Source organism: Aspergillus alliaceus (genome assembly GCF_009176365.1).
Source record: "Aspergillus alliaceus strain CBS 536.65 unplaced genomic scaffold BDW43scaffold_3, whole genome shotgun sequence".
Lineage (NCBI taxonomy): Eukaryota > Fungi > Ascomycota > Eurotiomycetes > Eurotiales > Aspergillaceae > Aspergillus > Aspergillus alliaceus.
The window spans coordinates 597543-618694 of record NW_022474686.1 but is presented as its reverse complement, the minus strand read 5'-3'; the positions used below and the strand labels follow the sequence as shown (position 1 = coordinate 618694).

The 21152-nt window shown below is 46.6% G+C and overlaps 5 protein-coding genes across 5 annotated transcripts; 3 read left to right on the top strand and 2 right to left on the bottom strand.

Annotated features, from left to right (window-relative positions):
- The first annotated feature begins 2 nt into the window (after positions 1-2).
- Positions 3-1832, top strand: BDW43DRAFT_118051 (putative cysteine synthase). Its single transcript, XM_032038031.1, has 5 exons — positions 3-336; positions 425-484; positions 534-652; positions 719-1392; positions 1452-1832. The coding sequence occupies exons 1-5, from the start codon at positions 40-42 to the stop codon at positions 1622-1624; spliced, it is 1323 nt and encodes a 440-aa protein (XP_031905337.1). The 5' UTR covers positions 3-39; the 3' UTR covers positions 1625-1832.
- On the bottom strand, positions 1739-4097 carry BDW43DRAFT_118049 (Myb-like DNA-binding domain protein). The gene has a single exon (XM_032038030.1). The coding sequence runs from the start codon at positions 3703-3705 to the stop codon at positions 2041-2043; it is 1665 nt and encodes a 554-aa protein (XP_031905336.1). The 5' UTR covers positions 3706-4097; the 3' UTR covers positions 1739-2040.
- Positions 4098-4314: 217 nt separating this feature from the next.
- BDW43DRAFT_306358 (beclin 1) lies at positions 4315-5989 on the top strand (the record flags this gene model as incomplete). Its single annotated transcript, XM_032046009.1, has 2 exons — positions 4315-4399; positions 4458-5989. 2 exons carry the CDS (start codon positions 4315-4317, stop codon positions 5987-5989), a joined length of 1617 nt encoding a protein of 538 aa, XP_031905335.1.
- A 5729-nt stretch (positions 5990-11718) lies between these two features.
- BDW43DRAFT_117931 (Clr5 domain-containing protein) lies at positions 11719-13631 on the top strand. The gene is made up of 4 exons (XM_032038029.1): positions 11719-12389; positions 12750-13042; positions 13100-13195; positions 13302-13631. The coding sequence occupies exons 1-4, from the start codon at positions 12199-12201 to the stop codon at positions 13538-13540; spliced, it is 819 nt and encodes a 272-aa protein (XP_031905334.1). The 5' UTR covers positions 11719-12198; the 3' UTR covers positions 13541-13631.
- A 3219-nt stretch (positions 13632-16850) lies between these two features.
- Positions 16851-20832, bottom strand: BDW43DRAFT_296717 (ER oxidoreductin; the record flags this gene model as incomplete). Its single annotated transcript, XM_032044260.1, has 5 exons — positions 16851-17614; positions 17679-18182; positions 18899-19008; positions 19067-20634; positions 20722-20832. 5 exons carry the CDS (start codon positions 20830-20832, stop codon positions 16851-16853), a joined length of 3057 nt encoding a protein of 1018 aa, XP_031905333.1.
- Between the last annotated feature and the right edge of the window lie 320 nt (positions 20833-21152).

Here is a 21152-nt window from a genome sequence, read left to right as displayed (position 1 = left end):
GCTATCGTTCATCAATTCTAGGGCAGTTCAATTCCAAGGATGAATGACCATGCGCGTGTCTACATAGGCACCGCCTTCATAGCTGGGGCCCTCTTGACATTGGGCTTCAAGGACCTTCTCTATCCAGAGTTAGAGCAGCGCCTCCGAGAATATCGAGCTCGGCGTCATGATCAGTCTACATCTGACTTACAGGACCTTCCCGCAGATGCTCTAATAGCTAGACCCGGTCCTCCTATGATTGTGGACGGAATCGAGGGCTGCATAGGAAATACTCCCTTACTCCGAATCAAGTCCTTGTCTGAAGCAACTGGGTGTGAGATTTTGGGAAAGGCTGAAGTAGGTCTTTTCTTTACTTTAATTTGACATTCCCGCTACTATTTTATATGTTAAAACAATAGAGCTCACGTGCTGACTTTGGTGCCAGTTTTTGAACGGAGCTGGTCAGAGCTCTAAAGACCGTGTCGCGCTGAGCATGATTGAACTTGTAAGTCCTATTGTCCGTTGACTTGTTGAAGTGACCTAATTCGGGCTAGGCTGAGGAACGAGGAATATTGGCACCTCATTCTGGGGATACAATCTACGAGGGCACCTCCGGTTCGACCGGGATCTCGTTGGCCACTCTAGCAAGAGCTAAGGGCTATCTAGCTCATATGTGAGTAATAATACCTATATTATTCTCACTACTCGTCTCATGTGTCCCGTACTAATGATAACACAGCTGTATGCCATCTGACCAAGCCATTGAGAAGTCAAACCTGCTTCTCAAACTAGGCGCTATTGTCGATCGTGTCCCACCTGCTCCAATCGTGGAAAAGGAAAACTTTGTGAATCGAGCACGAGCTCTAGCCAATGTTCATACAGCCACTTCTACGACAAAGCCAAACTTGGAATCTTTGATGCCGGACCCGCCAGAGTTTGCAGGGCCTAAAGCGGGAAGAGGCTTCTTCGCGGACCAGTTTGAGAATGAAGCAAATTGGCGCGCCCATTTTGACGGCACAGGCCCCGAGATCTACGCTCAGTGTAACGGAAGTCTCGATGCATTTGTTGCAGGCGCTGGGACTGGAGGCACGATCTCTGGTGTGGCACTCTTTTTGAAGCCAAGAATCCCTAACCTGAGTGTTGTGCTTGCCGACCCACAGGGCAGTGGGCTCTATAACAGAGTCCGTTACGGTGTAATGTTCGATTTGAAGGAGAAAGAAGGTACTAGAAGACGGCGGCAGGTTGACACTATTGTCGAAGGTATTGGAATCAACCGTGTGACAGCCAACTTCGAAGTAGGAAAAGAGCTGGTTGATGATGCTGTTAGAGTGACAGATGCCCAGGCCTTAGCAATGGCCAGATGGCTGGTAGAAAAAGATGGCATCTTTGTCGGAAGTAGTAGTGCTGTAAATTGTAAGTATTACTACTGTCTTTCCCTCTACGATTCAGCATACTGATCATTTGACACTTAGGTTTCGCGGCAGTTAAGACAGCGATGAAACTTGGCCCGGGCCACAAAATCGTCACAGTTCTTTCCGATTCTGGTTCAAGACACCTTTCAAGGTTCTGGGCTAGAGCCGGGGATGTCGGCGGCGCGGTAGACACGAAACTGGAGGATGTTTTGGATGCCAAGGATGACCAATAATAACCCGTCTATTGTACATTATATTAAGTGCGATAGAGGACTTGTCACTGAGCTGCTGTGAGGCCTAAAGCACTCTTAGCAACGTCACTTTGATGATGGTATTCTGTAAAGTGGAATCTTCAGTGGCTGGCAATACTTGGTTCTATGCAGGGCCCCGCTACCATGCTTCACTTGTTGGGTTTTAACTGCAGGTTTGGTTGCCCAACAGTGTTCGAGACCGCAGGATAGGGGTGCAAGTCGGGTCAATTCGCCTTCATGCTAGCTTATGGGTGACTTCCTAAGTAGGGTGTCGTGGGACAGCGTTGACGGATCCTGTGGCCCGCATCATCGCCGCTTCGGTTGAGAGGCTGTAGCCCGATGGCCCAACTCAGTTGCCTTGTGTCCATCTGATTCTGATCCATGCTGAAAGATACAGTCTAATTTTGTTGTTCACGGCGCCAGACATCATCACCCGCCCAGAGTCGCAAAAGCTCAAATTCTAGTTCTGCGATAGATCGCCCTGGCAGCTCTGCGCGGATTATCTGCCATGTAAGGCCTTGTTGGTCCTTGAGATTATCGAGAGTCTCCCGCTCCGTTCTCGACCAAGGCTTGGACAGTGGGGCTGGATTCGCCCGACGCTCGTTCCAGTGTAAATGATTCCACTGGACAAGTTGCGCCGGCTTTTTCCCCGGTAAACGGTCTGCAATTTCCTTCCACTTTTTCCCTTGTACCTGTTTCAATATCACAATCAACTTCGCTTCGTCTGGTGTAAAGTTGGTCCTAGTACGCTTACTAGGGGTAGTAGAATCCTGGGGTTTGGGTTGACTCTCAGCCGGCTTGGATTTCAGGTCCTGCGTAACTTCAGACGAAATATTATGGGTTTTAAGACCGCCCTTGGTTACAAGCTGCGTATCCACAGCCACATTTTCAACGATGGTCCCTGATTGCTCCGTTGCCTCTGCGGTGCTGTGCTGATCTTCCGCGGAATTGAGTGAATCTCGGCGGAGCTGAGAGACATGATCATCGCGGGAAAGAGATGGCTTGCGGCCATCAATCTGATCCTTCCTGCGACTTGGGGTATCTGATCCCAGCCATTTTCCTCTGATTTTCAGTGCCCTCTTCGGTGTACGCGACGGCTGATAATTTTCCTGTAAGGGGTCGTCGGATTCACTTCCATCTGGTGTCTGTGCGAAAGACCAGTCGAACACAATCGGACTAGATTGATGCTTTCGCTTGCGTTCACTTGTACTGTGTTTCTTTGCGGATCGCTTTTGCGTAATGTCGGCATTACGTCTAGACGTCCCAGGCAGCGCCCAGATAGAGCCTACTCCCGGAGGAGATGCGGACCGTACGACATTGAGAGGAACTGTTGGTCGTGATATGCTCAATGGAGGCGTGAAAATCTTGCCACTAATTTCAGGGACGCGCCACACGGAATCCACTGCTTCTGTAAAACCATCTTTCTGCACATCTTCGGATTGGGCGGATGTCTCAGCCGCAGGTTTTGCTTTTTCCGTGACAGGCTCGTCCGTATCTATCAGGATTTTTTGTCGAACGGGATCGCCCGGGCCGTTCTGGACACTTAGTGCAGTATCCAACAAAGAGTCCACACTAGACCTATCGTCGTCGTCGACATCTGACTTGGCGAGCAACGCCTCACTTTCCCTGCTCTCCCAAGGTCTATCGAGGTCTGGCCGCGTTTGGAGCTGCGGAGCTGCTAGTGGGTATTGTAGATCGGGGTTATACTCTTCTAGGAGGTCGCCATTAGTCCTTGCCTCTGAATATTGGGAGATGCCGTGCGCCGGAACTGCATCATTGGGCGTGGATTCTTCCGTGTCGAATAGCCAAGCCCCCTTTTCACCTGTGTCGTCCCCATCTTCCATCCCCTGAATATGTCCATTATTTACCACTATCTTTCCGGTTTGTAAATCAATCTCGTCTCCCACGTCCGTAAAGTCTTTGCCGTACTTTTCAAAAATACCCTCGAAGATCGATTTGAGACGTTGATCGTTTTGCGCGCGGGCCGTTTGTAGGTCTATGTCGTCCGACTCATCCGGGGTGGCAGAAAAGGACAACCTAGGTCTCTTGAACGGCCGATCCATTCTATCGTTGTAGGTATAAGAGTAAGTCCGAACGACGCACACGATAGAGGGAGGTAGGCTTAGTTGCTGGATGTTGTAGAGAAGCGAGTATATAGGACAAAAAATTGACACGATACGTTACTAGCAAATAGAAAATGTTAGCAAATAGTTAGAAAGATAAGCATTGCAATACAAATGCAATGTGCTTCCAAAAGAACGAAAGTTATAAATATTCCGATACTTCGTATTACCTACAGATTCATGGAGCTGGAGAAGTAGGTGTGACAAGTATTGTTGTCTTATTGGCATCAGCAGAGGGGACGAAAAAAGAAGTGGCATTGAGAAAGCAACAACCTTGTTGTAGAGAAAGTCTGCAGTACTATACTGCTAGGGAGTTACGCGACCGACCGCATTACAGAATAGAATTGACTGAGCATCAGTCGAAGCCTAAGCTTCTGCGGGCGGACGCCAAAACACGCGCCGTTGGCACGGGATCGCCGCATGACGTCTCTCCGCGAACGGATTTCCCCTGCCGCACATCATTCCTAATTCTATCCAAGCAAACATTCAAACATATGATCACTCCTGTCATCATAATGAATGGAAGGGGGTCTTCAAACATCCATCAACATGTATTGCCAAAAATGTCGGACCCAGTTGAAGCTAGACAGCTCTCTGGAGTCGCTCAATCCAGCTGCCTTCGATCTGCTCACCAGTATAGTCTCATCCGATCATACCTTGGTTTTCTCCTACAGCACAACTAATCTCATTAGGCTCTACAGGTAAATCCTTACCGGAGCAAGGGTCTGGCTCCTCCAGGGCTTCATATCCCCAAGAAAGGCGCGAGCTTTACGATCGAGTGTCCAGGAAAGTTACGTCTCCAGCCTATCGAAGATCAATTCCAGCTCCTCGTCAAGTCGGTGGCAACCAGAATAATCCTCCTAGATTAGGACGAGGCGACAGCGGCAACATGTCCTTCGTAATGCTCACGGAATCTCAACTTGGACCACCACATGGGACGACTGGCGTCAATGGCGACAACGCCTCAAAAGGCAAACGATCATTCAGCGCTCAAAATATCGATCGTGAACAGGATGATGGATCGTTTTCGGACCAAGTTGAACGAACAAGCCGCCTATTTGAAATCATTTCGTCTCGTTCTGACATTGACCATCCGATCTGTACTGAATGTACGGAAATGCTTGTGGACGGGCTACAGAAACGGCTAGTGGATGCCACGAAGGAGCGGGATGCATATATCTCATTCTTACGAAACCTAAATTCATCCGTACCGACGGCTGAAGAGCTTGAGGCAGCTGAAAAGTCTTTGAAGGAAACGCTAGAGGCAGAGGAGGCTGCGTTCGCAGAACTTGTAGCTTTGGAGCAGGAAAAAGCAGCATTGGATGAAGAGATAGCGGGTCTCGAAGAAGAAGGTCGTGAATTAGATCTCGAAGAGGAAAAGTTTTGGCGGGATCGCAATGCCTTTTCCCTAACATTGGCCGATTTTCAGAATGAGCGTGATGCTCTTAATATGAAATACGACCATGATTCGCGACAGCTCGAAAGGCTGCAGAGGACGAATGTTTACAATGATGCTTTCTGCATCGGCCATGACGGATATTTTGGGACTATCAATGGCTTGCGACTTGGCCGTTTGACCAACCCATCCGTAGACTGGCCGGAGATTAACGCTGCGTGGGGCCAGACAGCCTTATTACTGGCTACGATCGCGGATAAATTAGGCTTTCAATTCCAAGGGTATCAGCTCAAGCCGATGGGATCGATGTCCAGAATCGAAAAGGTTGAGTTTCCTCGAGGATCGCCGGCGCAGTCCACGATTGGTGGGAGTACGGCTCCATCAGCAGCACCCAAGATTACTACCCTTGATTTATTCTCCTCCGGTGACCTGCCGCTTAATCTTCCTTGGCTTCACCGCCGGTTCGATGCAGGAATGGTAGCTTTCCTGGAATGTCTACGTCAACTCGGGGAGTTTGTGGAGAACACGCCAGCTCCTGTATCCTCGAATCGACGAGGTCACACCGGCATTACCACTCCGGGATTGAAGCTTCCATATGTTATCAAACGAGATAAAATTGGCGATGCGAGTATCAAACTTGGTTTCAACCAAAACGATGAGACTTGGACTCGTGCTTGCAAATACACATTGACCTGTTGCAAGTTTTTGTTAGCGCATGCAAGCAATGTCGCTAGCGCTGGCTCCACTAATTCTGCTTCCATCGCAGCTGCCGCTGTCGCAGCTGGTGAGCAAGCCAGACTTACAACAGCCAGTCCTGCAAAGAAATAACTCTGTAGTATAGGAAGAGACGAAAAGCGTTTCAGCCATAGGAAAACGCGACTGACATAACATTCATAACCAGCATTAGAACCAGGCTATCACTGCGAGCAGACGATGACCCTTACTCTGGTGACCCATACAATGGACAAATTTGGATAACGCACCTCCTTTCGACGGCCTCCAGCGTTCATTCTGATGTAAGAGAGCGGAGTCCAGTGCATATTGTCACAGTAAGATGACCACAGCATCCGGTCTTCGAGTTGGAAACAGTGTATACCTTGTCTACTCACAATCATGCAACCAACATACGCGAGACACCAACGCCCTTGCATTTTGCTTATGCCGTTGGCTGAGACTGCATATCATTGACACTATTATGAAGTACATTTTTGCCATTATAACCACATGCGTACCGATATTATATTTCTTTCTGAGAATACTGTGAAGTTATTGTGATCTTGGCCAGATTATACCACTACCATGACCCAGGATACAGAAGGGGCGGGTAAAAGAGCAAAAAAACATGTTTCTTCGAAAGCACTAGAGGTAGTAGGAGTGGGAGCACGAAATCCCAGGCTCTAACGAGGCATGTGTCTTGTGACGGCAGGGCTCGCTTTTAGGTGCACTGCTGGGTATCTGGACAGGGTAAAAATGACGGGAGATCATCCCTTAACCTGTCCAAAAGCGACGAACTGACAGTCCGCTATCCACATGACAAATGAACACGGGTTGACGTTATCCACATCCGTCTCAGCGCATACCGACTCTTTGTCTCTTGCGCTTCTTTCACGAAACAAAACTGCCATGCTTAGTTATGTCGTCATGCTCAAGCAACAGGGCACACGAAAGAAGAGAAAGACAAAACAAGGATACCCATGTAATGACAACAAAGAAGACTAAGGATGCAGCCACCTCGACTCGGGTTCGACAGATCCATGGCGCTGGGACTGTCGATGCTATACAGGGCGGTTGCGTGGATCCTACACGTCGACTAGGAATGTTTCGGCCCGCTCCCGGGCTCGTGTGGCCGGGAGAATCCTTCTGCTCTTTTCTGTTTTAGCCCAAACGAGTACGTGCCTTATGGAGGCGCTGTTAGCAGAGTTTCGATGTCCTGCCGATATAATGGGCCATTTTCTCTCTGCGAATCATCCAGGGCTTGCGGAGGAAGGGGGGAGGGTCACCGAATCGAATATCAAATGTAAACTGTCAGGTTGCCTTGTTAATTTTTAGTTACTTCTTGGCCCTTACATCTTGGTTGGGCTATACTTCGGGCGTACTTTAGCATACATTTATAGCGTACATTTATAGCATACATTAATTAGTACCTTTAGAGAGAGAAAAGATGAAGGGTTTTCCTTTTCCTTTTTCTTTTCCTTTTTTTTTTTTCTCTTTCTCTCCCCTCGCTCTTTACATGGAAAAAAACAATAAAATAAGATAACTAAAAATTCAAATTTTTCGGTACGGTTATGTACTGTACTGGATACAACTTGGTTGACTGCGGTTAGTAAGGGTAGTTACTTACGCCTCATCATTAATACAGAGTCTTATAGTTGCATTTACTTCGCGGGAGGATTCCGTTCACTAAACATAATCTACGCGATGATAATTGGATCCCATATGGATTAGGATTACGGGACACGACTAATCCCATCAAATATCTAACTAGACCATATGTTTTGACCATGATAACCTGCCATGGACTAGTGGCGCTTAACAAAACTTGCTCCAGTCTATACTTCTTTCTTCTTCCGATATGATGAAGCTATACTCCCTACCTTCTTCCCCATCCGTATAGATCATGCTGCGCAATAGGGCAATTTCTTTCGGTCCGAAACAAAAGCAAAGGGTGCTATCTATTTTTCAGGAGTCCCATAGTGAGGCATAGTGAGGCGACATGGAAATCACGTATCATATGTAGTAAGTAGTATTCGCTTGGGCGTTTCTGTAAACTTGCAAGAGTCCTGAGCGATCAATCATGACTCGAAAATCAGGAGACAATTTGAACATCAGAGTCATACTGAGCGGGCCTCCATGGTGAACCCCTCCTCCGCTTCATACCGTTAGGGTCCACATATCTGTACCCAAGTAGGTGCAGAACGGACTTCCACTAGTCCTGATGTAAGCTAACGTTTATGGGAACTATTGTATATGGACCGGGAACCGGTGCCAGACTTTTTTCCTCCCTCTCTCCCTTCCTTGCCTTCTTTTCCCTGTCAGGCTTACTTCGACCAACCCATGCGTTTATCTTATTCGCAGTTGATTACGCATTCGAACTATCTAACATTGTCCCTTTGAGTCCAGAGAGCCGATAACCCTCTACAGGGATTTTATAGATATAGTACGGAATATGTCCCTCGAAAGTTTTTGTAGAGTAGGCATCTCCAACTGCTAAACCAATACTTAAATATGTAGCGTGTTGGTTGGCGGGTGATAGGCGTCATGACTGGGCGTGATAGTTCAATATGATGGGCAATAAACAAAATAACCTCGGTGTGATATCTTGTCAACTTCCCTTACCTTTTTAGATCTTCAAGATATAACAGTCCTTTGGAATCGGTTATGACTGTCTCAACTTTTTTGGCAAATTTTCAAACTAGAAATGTGAACAAGCGAATGTACGGTAGTATAAGAATGTCCGAAATGATCCTTGGGATCATGTGCATGTCTACGTCTCCTAGTCTGTTTCATGACCTTCTAAATACCTAAGCGCTAGAAATACCGCACTTTCGAAGGCAACTTGGACCAGGAACTGGCCTGTGAGAATGCTTCTTGACGCGGCCTCCATACATTCACAGTCAGATCGCTCATCCCTCGCTGGATGCTGATGCCATTTACTGTCAGGTGCGTGTTGGTCTCCATGAGCCAGGGAAGTCCACACCTACGCACACACAATCTCTTCCTCTATCCCCCCTCGGGTATGCTTTTGCCCTTGTACATGTGATCTGTCAGACAAGATTGGGAATCAATTGGCGGAGCATTACGACTTCTAAACTTTGAAATTTTTGAGCCCCAACGGGCGCCACATCATATCGCACAAGCGATTATAGCACATCATAGTATGATTCGCGAATATGTCTAGAAAGTTCGACAGGATTGTTCATTGCATTTCATACTGGAAGGATTATGGGCGGCAAAAGTACCAGAAGTACTAATTGCTCGATGCGTTGGTTCGATGCGGGAAATTCCTTCAGGTAGACATGATGCGTTTGATATGGAGTATACTAAGGCAACTGTCCACATTGACCATGTTTCATGCCGCACCCACAAGACATTATCTTCTGGTGTCGACTGCTCATTGGCCTGTTGGGATGTTTTGTTGTTATAACGAGGACGGGGCACAGCCTAGACTTACTTCCTGCGTGGTGGATCTTTTTGCCATGACCAAGAATGGAAGAGACAAAATACTACAAAATACTACGCAATTAGAAGTTAGACGAGAAAGTAACCTAGAGTCGAGTAAAGTTCCTAAAAGCACTCTTTAGAATCCCCCTCCAAAGAAAAAAAAATTAGGGGAAAAAACTCTCACCATCTGCAGGCAATGCACAGGGTTTAGCAGGAATTTCTTTTTAAATGTATTTGCAAATCTTTGGTGGATGCTTTGTCAATGTATCAGTAATGTTTACTTGTCCTTTTTCCACCTTTTTTTCCAACACTTCTAATTATTTCCTCTTTGGTTCAAAAATCATCATTCCCCAACTGTGCTATTCCGGGCCGAAGTTCCCTGTGCTCATGATCTCTAGCGTATCGGTCAATAGAAATCAGATTCGCGACTACTCCTAACTAGAATCGTTTAATATACAATAATAATGGATGCCGTTATAATCTAACTTAATAGGGATATCGCAACTCCATCGCGAGGAGAATTTGGGGGATGTTAGAAGCTCAGGCCTCAACTTGCGATCCGAACTTTGCCACACCATCTCGAGCGTTTTCCTCAATTAGGGCTTGAATAAATTAAAAGATCGTTTCTATTTTTCTTGGGGGATGGTAGGGCAAAGTGAAGGAGGGAAAAGAAAAAATATATTATTAACAGATGAAAAAGAGATACGTATGTAGCATAAATAAATGAATATATACTTTAAAAGATACAGGTTTAAAACTGTCCCAGGCGCCCTTGGTATTGGTCCTCTTCTTTATTTACTTGACTCTTCTTTTCTCTCATCTATTGACGACGCTGTGAGAAACTCCGAAATCTAATAGTAGAATAACTCAAAGATCATACCTGAAGATCCCGGAGGCAAAAGGAAAAGGAATACTAAAGCCGATCCCTGTCCACTTCGGACAATGTCAAGCCCAAAAGAAGGGTCTAACCTTGATAGTTGGTGATCTAACAACCGACAATGATAATCCTCGAATGTTGCACCTGCAGAAATGGCGTATGCAGTCTAAGTGATCACCTTCGGCTGTGGTACTTGTATTTTCCACGGAGTATTAAACCAGTTTCTTTTCCTTTCGTTACTTTTTTCTGTTGGATTTTAATTCCTTCCTTCTTTACTCCGTATTATTTTCTTTTTCTTTTTCGTCGCCCAGTATCCATGCGAGAAGGTTATATAAGACCGTTGTTTTGTATTCTCTTTGTCCCGAGACAAAGTAGTAGTAGTACATATGTCCGCGGGTGGATATGGATTTGTTGTTGTTCCTTTTATTTTTTTTTTTTTTTGCCCTTTCTCTTTTTTCCATTATTTTCGACTTTTAATTTTTTTGTGCCCTTTCCTCTAAACGTTTCTATAATAGGCAAGTTGATGTCAATCATGTCTTCTTGTAGATTAAAAATACTTCTCCTCTCAATCTACATCTGTACATGTAAATTTCATCGACAGCTGAACTGTAATTAGCATGCTGATGGTATTACCATTAATATTACCCGCATAAGGCATAGTTGTTTCTGGGTTTATTCCAGAAATTTTCCTTCTTATTTTTCTCTTTCTTTCATTTTCTTTTCTTCCTTTCTTCCCTTTGAACCCCTTTTCTTCTTTAGTCTCTGTCTCAGGCCGTTCAATTCAGTTGGAATTCTGGATACTGCTTAGCTCCTTTGACTTTGGTACTATGGACTTCGTTGGCGGAAGCACAGACAAGTACTTACATGTACATGCAGTGGTCAGAACGTGACAAAAGTACACGGACCCAAGCAGCTATACCTCAATTGGCCCGGGGAAGCAGGGAACGAGCCTCCCGCAGTCGGTCCAAGCAGCAAGTCGCCGCAAAGGGCAGGCGGCCCTGCCAGTCAGCAGCAGTACTTTTAATTAGTTGGAAGCACTAGTTCTCTGGGAGGTTTAGCTGCTCCGTATCCGAGCGGGCGAACCACTTCGGTTGCCCCGTTGGCCGGAAGTCCTACCGTACTATGTCAGTATGTACATTTCTGCTGTATGTATTGGGGGGAAAGGCTTTCGGTACGACGATTTGTTCTCTTCCTTTTTATTTATACTCTTGTGGTATTTAGATGACAGCTGACTGGATTTCCACTTTTCTGATTTGCTGGCAATATATGGTTGGAAGAGAGAGGGACGGAGGGAGGAGAAAAAAAAAAAAAAGAGTGTATGTACATGTATACGGAATAAGAGTAGACTAAATTGCAAAAAGACCAAAAAAGAAGGGCCAAAATGCTCGAGCCAATTCATACGGCGTATAACATACTTAGACACATGCATACTCCTCCTACTTTGTAGTAGTACTTCTCAGTCTCAGTGCTAGTCTGATTCTTAGTATTGTTCTTTCCTTTTCGATTTCCTGGAAATCGTTGATTTTCTAATTTTCCTTCTTCCATCACTAACTTTTACTGTAGATAACATAACATAACATACAATACATCACCTGTTCCCCCCCATTATCACTTACCGTTATAATTATTACCAATTCCCACTTCCCCAAGCCTTGACTCCGTTACTTTACTAGACCACCCTTTTCTAGTTGCGGCAGCTTGGACCACCATCGCAACTACGACTACTACTTACTACCTTCTACTATTTTCCCACTTACGCCTCCCCTATCTGCTTCATTTTTACTCTTTTTTTCCTTTCCCTTTCGTTTATTTCTTGTAACTACATAAAGTCTTTCGCATTTCCCTTTTCACCGTCAATACCCCCATTTTTTTCGTTTTTGATTTCCCTCCCCACAACTTCCATCGCTTTAACCCGTTCCCGACACCTAAGATAGTTGATTCCACTTCGCGGAACGGCGCAGGAGTATGAGTGATAGTATTTCCTAGGGATCTGCTCACGATGGATGGTTCCATCCCTCCGTCGTCCGCTATTTCTCCTTCCCCGTCTTCTTCCTCGTCTATCTTTCGCCCCCGCAGATCCGACGACTGGCACGAGTACCGTCCGATTATCGAGCAACTCTATCGTGACAATCAATTAAAGCTCAGAGATGTGAAGAGAATTATGGAGCGTGATTATAAGTTTCATGCATCGTACTGACCTCCCCTTTCCTTTCCTCTCGACCCTGTTTTCCCTTCTATCTTCTAGTTTAATCTCAAGATCCAACCTCTGTTGCCATCATCGACGCCTTTGATGTGCTCTATGTAAACCTCAAGACCGAATTTCTTGCCTGTTAGCTAGCTTGAGATTGGATTCACAGTGTTTCTGTCTGCCGTCGTTGTTGTTGTTGTTTTACTTTTATTTTTATTTTTATTTTTTTAATTTCTATTTTTCTTATTCTTCTTATTTTTTGCTTTTCTTTTTCTGAAACTTCTGTTTGTCTTGCACCTTTTCTTTTTTGAGAGGTCGAATCGGAGCTATTAAAAGACACCCCTAACGCATAAGCCTCGCAGTGAAAAACAATACAAAGATCGACTGGCAGCCTGGCATGTTCGGAAAAATATCAAAGCCAAAGAAGTCCATGTGATGATTCGGAAGCAACAGAAACGAGCTGCCCGGGGAAAGCAAACTGGGTTTCGAGTCGGTGGCCAAGAAGTGGATTCCAAGCGTATCGCACGCTTTGTCCGTAGATACGGCACTCACTGGGACAACAAACCTCGCGCCGAGTCCCAGTCCCAGTCTCCACCTCAGCCTCAGCCCCAATCCGAACCCCAATCACACACCCACCGATCAAGTCCAGAGCCTGGTAGGTTGCTCCTCTATGATCAGATATCTGTTGCTCCAGCTGTTCATACAGAGCCAGATACTCCATCTGATATGAGTTGCTATACTCCCGAGCCTGATGCTAGAGACAGGAGTTCGACCTTGTCTCCTCTGCCGGAGGCAATGTCACCTCACTGTGAGATGTTCCCATCCTTTTCCTTAACTAATACTACCCGTGGAAGCTATATAAAGCTTCGTGAGTTCTAGCTTGCACAGAGAAACTTTGGTTAATCAAAACACAGGTAACGACAAGCTAAAAATAGAACAAACCCCTGCTTCTGAGGTGGACGACACCCAATCTTTGACGACTACATACAGTCCCAGTTTACCAAACGATACACCAAAAACTGCGGAAGACGTGTCGTGGAAGGAACTCGATTCTTTTCAAAATCGTCTCCTCGCTCTCCATCAGACCCTCGAGGATTCGATGGCCGGATTTATATACCCTAATGACGATGAGAACCGTACTCCACTAATATAAGCGGCACAGATTATCTGGAAACGAAGTGTGAGGAGTTGCCGAGCCTCTTGGTTCATCCTTGAATATTATCAACTCAAATTCTCCTACTTCACCCTTTGTTATCTCAAAGTCACTTCATTCCTAAGCACGCAGTCTCCTCAGTTCTGTAACACTTCCTTCCTCTGCATTTAACATCTGAGCCTATGTTTGTTTGTTTCTCTTTTCCTTTCTTTTTTCCTCTCATTTTCTGTTTTATTGCTCAGTGTCACGTCTATATAGAGCATCTATGGTTTGAACAAACCGGGAAACGTCTGGTGTATGTTATGGTATTCCCTTGAATGAAAAAAAAAAACCAAGGTATACGGGGTTCCATGGTGACAAGAGTTCGGATCGATGATGAAGTACCTGCTGTCCCTATCCAAACGTCTTGTTTCACTGGGCCCCTATTCAGTACCGATAAGTTACTTTCAAAATATGTCATTTGGATCTATAAGGATACTGCAGCTAACTCACCACTATCTCGGAAGGGTCCAAACTATCTATACCGTTCCGTATGTGCTGCTGCACGGAATCTCCATCGCAAGGACGCTATAGGCCTATCAGACAATGCATTCGACAATCTAGTACCTTCCTCTAGGACTAATTACCGACCATACAATGCAGCAGGTACACCACAATGACACTTCCAGTTAGTCTCTATGACCCCTGCCACTGTTGGATGTGCTCCGTACAACAGCGGCTCGGACCGTGCCGCCCTTAGCAGCTCCACGACATCTCATCCATGCAACACACAGGATAACGCACGCACACGAGACAAGCTCGCTTACATTTGATAAGGCAAATACATGGGCCTTGCGGGGTACAGATGTGCCTATTTGAGGCTTACTGAGAGTTGCAGCTACTATTCTTCCACATAAAAGCACCGCCCAACTTCCGTGTATCATATCTAAACGGAAGACTGATATATGATGAGACACCGAGAGACCCTGACTTGAAAAGGGAAGCACCGTCCCAACTCACTACAATACAACAAAGCGATCCGTACCTCGTACTGCCGGAAATTACGATGGTATACTGGGGGGCTAGGCTGGCATCCACAGAATAGTCCGAAACCAAAGGGGCCAAAAGGAATTTTGAGGACATATGAAAGGAGCCGCAAGCCCTTACCACGATGGCAACAATCCCCCGTGAAATGGTTCGCGGTCACCGCATCGCCAAATAAGGTACAGGGGCAAGGAACATCAACACCTTCCTAGTCCGATCAGACCTCAACACTGGCAGAGAAATGAATTGAGGGATTTGTTGGGCCCTGGAATATATGATATTTGCTGTCAACCATATGAATAACATCTGAAGTGTCCATAAAACTACTGCGTAACAAGGCCACACGATTACGACTCGATCGCCGGTCAACAAGGGCATTTGCCACTCGAACAGACAAACGACAAATCCACCCCTGTCTAGAGGAACTGACTAATAGCACACAAGCAGCCTACCGACCAGGACGGAAACGATATCCGCGCCTGAATCAGTTACACCGAGGCTATGAGAGATGGGGAAAGGATTCCACCTCCTTTCCCGATTGGGTGTTGGCGTAAGTCTCTTGACTCGAGTCCAGCTGTCGATCAAAGCGCCAGAGCCGGTGGTTTCAGATCCCAACGTCGCCTATGACTGGATAGTTGATCTCTATATAATTTGCCTTTGGAGGTCTCTCGTACTTTGTCACTAGTTTCTACGCCCAGGCCCTTGCAAATACCAGAGTTCAACCCCCAACAATACATACGTCCGTGTCTCGCAGCAATCACATCCTTCGACCCCATAATTCCCCAACAAACCGTCAAAAACCCCCAAGGTATAAATCTGTTTCATTCACAATAACCCCAGCCATTAAAAAAAAGTACTATTATGTCGGGCATCAAACCTGCAAACTGCAAGCACCATGATGTAATCCAATCGACAAGATCCCAAATCCGGAGTGATCGTCCAGCAGACGATCACAAAGTAAAAAAAGCAAAGTGCATACCGAATACTACCATCGGTACTTTTGCGGCCCGTTCTAAAAGAGGAAACACTCACTTTTCAAATCGTAAGCCGCAGTGCAGTCACTGCCACACTAACTCATTGTATCAAGCCACTAAGTAAACATAAACATAAACATAAATATAAATATAATCCTCAATACCTGCTTCTACATTTTCGCCACCTACCTGGTTCTCGCCATAAACGACGTAAGCGAATAGTCCTGGTTGGCGCGGCCCTCCCTTTTGTTTTTTTCACTCCCCCGTGACTATATCATCTGGTTTGGTTGGTTTCTAGAAAAGAAAAGGTCGGATAGGGTCGGGTGTGGACTAGGCTACGGTATTTTAGTAGTTGGTGCTGGACACTTACTTGTATATGTACATATGGACGGAGTATATATATGTTGCTTTGGGTGATAGAGTGGGAGTAATATGTACTCCGTGCTGGTACTTATTATAATCAACCTAACTCATTTGGTATCTCGAGCTGAACGTAATAGTGAACTAGTGGTACAGTACAGTAATTCCTAATTGATGAACGAATACTTTCGTACTTAACTTTTCACTTTTCACATATAGACGTTTTCCCTCCTAGCCAGACTATATATAGTAAGTATGTCCACAATGAGCGATACACATACTTAAGTACCAAGTTGATCTATGAGTCCGCATGTTCATGCCATATGTACATACGTATGTAATCGCCATTATCAAATGTACTAGGAGTATGTATATATGTACATAGTTAGCAAGTATCGTATTTCGCCACCGATCTGATCAATTCCATATTCCATTTCGGCACATATATCCCATCCTTTAGACTCGATTCTCGGCTAATAGGTGTAGTTGAACTGGTCCGATTATGGTGATTTTCTTATATGAGGTTGGAATTTGGGGCTTTTTTTGGGTGGCTCGGTGTTTAGTGTTTGGTTACAAGTGTTATTCTGTAAAAGGATGGGGGGTGAAATGAAGCTCTCTTATCAACCGATCAATTTTTGTCTTGCCAACAGAAGGAAAGATGGTAATCTGTACACGGTATGAAGTGGTAAATGATATAAATAGTCATCTGGCCGCTGAAAACGTAGAACACGAAACACGCGAGAAAAAAGAAAAGAGAGATGAACATGAAAGAGTCCGTATACCTCTAAGCACCCAACGCTCGAATATCCAGTAGTGAAGTGAAGTAGTCATAAGGTCCCGCCCATTAGTAGTAAGATCCATGCGGCAGGAGAGTTAACACGACATGAACTCCTGCTCGTGGACTAATGATATAATTAAGAAAGAACGCAGGGCTTATCACACCCGCTCAGGCATTACGAGTAAAAAGCACTCTTCTGGAAACTTTCCGGAGAGATGTCACCCATCTTTCCTTTGAGCTCAGGCTTCTTCTCGTCAGCCGTTATGTCTTTCGAGACACTAGCCTGCATGCTGTTGGCACGGCTGCCGGCTTCGCTGCCCGATGTGATCGCTTGCTGCTGTGGTTTCCGCTGAATTGTCTCCAGATATGGCCCGGGCAGGTACCCAACACGGCCGTCTCGAGCGCGGCAGCGCCACCATTCAGACGCATTACCCATGGGATCTGACTTGCTGAGAACAGCGACGATGTCGCCCTTCTTCACGGCCAAGTCAATGCCATTGCTCTCCTGAGTCTCAGGGGTGTAGTCGTACAATACCCGACAGAAGTCGAGTTTCGATGGATCTAATGGTGCCTGCTGCAGGGGTTCGCCGTTTGGCCCTAGCATGAGCTTTTGACGTTCTTCTTGTGAACGGGCAAGTGCCTTGATGAGCTTACTCATCAGGTAGGGAAGGCCGAATACGGCAACTAGGAACATGATAAATGGCTTCTTCGATGGTTTTGGTGGTGCGGGGGAACCGTCCGGAAGGGTAGCCGGAGAACTCCGACCGTGCAAAAATGCCGCAAATGCGGTGGGTGTCAGAGAAGTAGCGTCCGCTGGCGGAGGACGACCGGTGATCTTAGCGATCAATGTCTTAAACCACCGAATGATAGTGAAAATTCCGAGGGCCGAGCCCAAGGTGTTACGCAGATTTCCAAACTGCTCTGCGACAGAGACCATAGCTGACCAAAAGTATTAGTAAGGCTAAACCTTGACCGCTGGTCAGGGTAGATAATAGTAACTTACCAAAGAAGGAGCTATGAGTCGCCATATAAGTGCTTTCAAGCATCTGCGCGAATCCACCAAACGCGCCCACAATGCTTTCAATCATCTGAAATGTAGCTTGTGTGCTTTGACTGAAAGAATTGGTCAAGCTGTTGGGATCGTTGGGATCTGCAGGCATGCCACCGTACATCCCCCCCATCCCCCCCATGCCTCCCATTCCACCGTACATGCCACCATAACCTCCGTACATTGACCCCATAGTGCCAAAGCGGGAATATGGCGAGGAGTATGAGCCATAGCCGCCATACCCTCCTCCATACGGGCTTGCTCCGAAGCGGGAGGCACCGTACGGCGAATAATTGGATGCAGTACGATTTACCACTGTATTTAATGAATTAGGACGAGAGGGAAGGTCGGGGGCGGTAGATGATGAGGCGGTTGTAGATGTCGCGGCCGGCGCGGCCGAGGTGGTTGTTGTGGGAGTCATAACAGAAGGGGCGGTAGTCGATGCAGACAATGCGTTCCCTAGTAAATTCGCGCGTGAGTTCAAGTCAAGAGAGACACATAAATCGATAGTTCATTAATGACTTACCACCAGCAGCGGCACCTGCTCTCTCCCACGGTTTGGGTGGCGAAACCGACGCCATAAGTGTATCGGAGATAGTCAATCAGCACCCTCGCATCGAGATCGACCCAAGCGAAGATGATTAGTAGGGCCCTTCGTACTAAGGGTGATGGAGATAGCGTGGCCTTGGAAATGGGGAAAGAGAAGAGTCGAGGAGAGTTGAATGGAATTAGGTGGAGATGGGGTCAGAGAGCGGTGGAGGCGCAAAGGAGGAGAAATCAAAAAGCCCGGCGGGTGCATGTGCCCGGAAATGCCGAGGCTCCCAGGATGCTTGCCGACGGGAAACTCCGAGCGAAATCCGAAATCTGGCTGATTCATATGCTAGCCAAGAACGAAGTTCTAGAATGAGGCAATCCTATCCAAATTACCTTCAGTAATATTGATATCAATTCGATCTAATGATGCTTGGTCAAAAAGTCTCAAAGCAGATCTAATATCCAGAGTTGATGTGATCCACCCTATAACTCCAAATCTGTGCACCCGTTGGTAGTTAACAACGCCTGAAAACGCCAATGAAGAGAGCCTCTGCTATTATAGTACAGTCAAATGATCCATCAACAACCCAGTCACCAAAATGTATATGCTGTAAAATACTCCGGTTATAGCTCATCGCGACTCTGCATGCCCGGCTGCACCGGTCGTTGAATCTTCCACGATCGCGGCGGCACAGGAAGACCTAGCCAATAATTCCAGACTCGGTTTAACTCTAGCACAGTGATTTCAAATCTGTACGGTATGACTGTTAGCAGCCTAGGTGTTGTTTTTGTGCTAGGTATTGACTTACATAGTTTGGGGAATACGAGCCCAGCTCCTCAAGACGTAGACGAACGTATTCCAGAAGACTTCAAACTCGGAACTGAGGTCGTCCAGAAAGCCGTCATCTTCGTTTCGGGGCCTCCGCTCCCAGGGTAGCTTTTCAGTAAGATACTGAAAATCGTCCTCATCGTCCTCGTAGTAGAAAGTCGAACCACCGTCTTTGACAAGACGTCGAGTTCTCTTGCCCTCGGGGTTCTTGACCGACGACACGTCAGCAGGAATTGTAAGAGTCTCGCCATCACGCACATCCATAGCGCGGTGGAAACTTCTAATAGCTGCGACGCTGTGAGAGATGCGACCCAGAGTATTGACCAAAGCCACAAGCTCTGTCCTCCGTAAAGGAGGGTTTTCTCCATTCTTAGTTTCGTCGTACTCAAACAAGACCTTCAGAGCAGTGCCATATCCGTTAACCTGTAGCTTTCCCCATAGCCGGCACTTATCGCATCCAACACAGTCCATCAAGCGGCTCACATTCCTGAATCGGTTGCGGAAGTCTTCCTTCAGTCCGATGGCGCTTGGATCCTGGAACATCAAGTTCTCGTCGAAGATCTGCGGCCGGTTGGCAAGGGCAGAGGTCAAGAGGGATACCTTCTCTTTGGTGTCTGCGTCTTGCACAGGGTCGCTGGTGCAGTAAGTGTAGTTCTCGAGATGCTTTCGCAGTTTCGCGACGGCACGGGACACCAATGCATAGTTGAAGTACAAGTTCGAGATGCGCTCTGGGTGGTCATGCAGTCTTTCCTTGAAACAATGTAGGTTCGGGTTCCATTGACCAGTAGTCTGGTTGAAATAGTCCCAGCAGAGATGTGTGGAGATAGACGCATGCATGCCGCTGATAACCCGGTGGAAGACACGCTTCTCGAGGCACTCATTGTCCAGCGGCAATCCCTCAGTGCGCTTGAGCTCCTTTTGGAGGACGTTGCGCAAGTCATTGGCCGCCTGAAGCCCTCCAAATTGAGGGTTCGGAGACAATTCTAACTGTTGCGGTGTTGACTTCAGGAAACAATTCTCACGGTAGATAGCGTTCCAAACCTGGTGGGCTCCCATTCCTGCATACCCCGTGAATCGCTCCGGGTTATCTAGCAAGCTGACATAGTCACCTTTGCCGCTCGCCCCTTCGTCCTCTGGAACGCAATAGTCTCGCTGGTCGCACTCATCATCATACTCGACCACGCAGCTTTCTCCGACGTCTTCTCCCAGCATACCCTGGAGGGGTCGGTCGCCGGGACGCTGCCCCCGAAGCCCAGGGCTAGGATGACCAGCTTTGGGACCCTCGAGCTTACTTAGCTCTTCCGCGCGCCAGGGTAGCGGGATATCCTCTTCCGCCTCGATGGTAGTAACGGCGCATGCGATGTTGCCACACATGCTATTCTCATCTGACCAGAAAGGACAGACTTTGTTGAAGAGGTTTAGGCGATAATATGAGAAGAAGTCGGTGTCTTGGGTTATGGATTGAAGGAGAGGGTAAACTTTATCGTTCAGCGAGTCAATGGTGGTATAGGAAACGCAAGCATCTGAAACCGTGGCTTTGGGGTCAATCTAGACAAGAAGACAGCATATTAGCAAAGCTAGTTTCTGGAGAGCGCCGAGAGCAATCTCGGAACAGGTTTCAGAGGTTTAACTCACAGCGCAGGCATCATGGCCATGTTGCAGACTTGATTCCGTATGAGAGGCGGCATTCGTGAGGCTCAGGAAGGCAAACACAGCCAAATAAAATCCCTTGGCTGCAGAATGCATAATTTTATTCACAGTATGACGTGCAAGAAAGCCGGTTATAAATGAATGTATAGGGGATAGAAAATTGGTGTCTCTTGGTTGTTCACATGAAAATCACGAACAGTGGGCCTCAAGATTGTCAATCAGATCACACAAGTCTTAAACTCATGATCTTCTCTCGGTAATAGTCCACTGACTGCTGTATGTGTATTGTAGTTTTTTTTTAAAAAAAGGGATAATAAATATGAAAATGTTCAATAAGATGTAATGCGACCAAGAAATTTCAAGGACGGAACGAGCGGATTGGATGAGTTATGAAGGCGCAGCACGAGAGAAGTTGA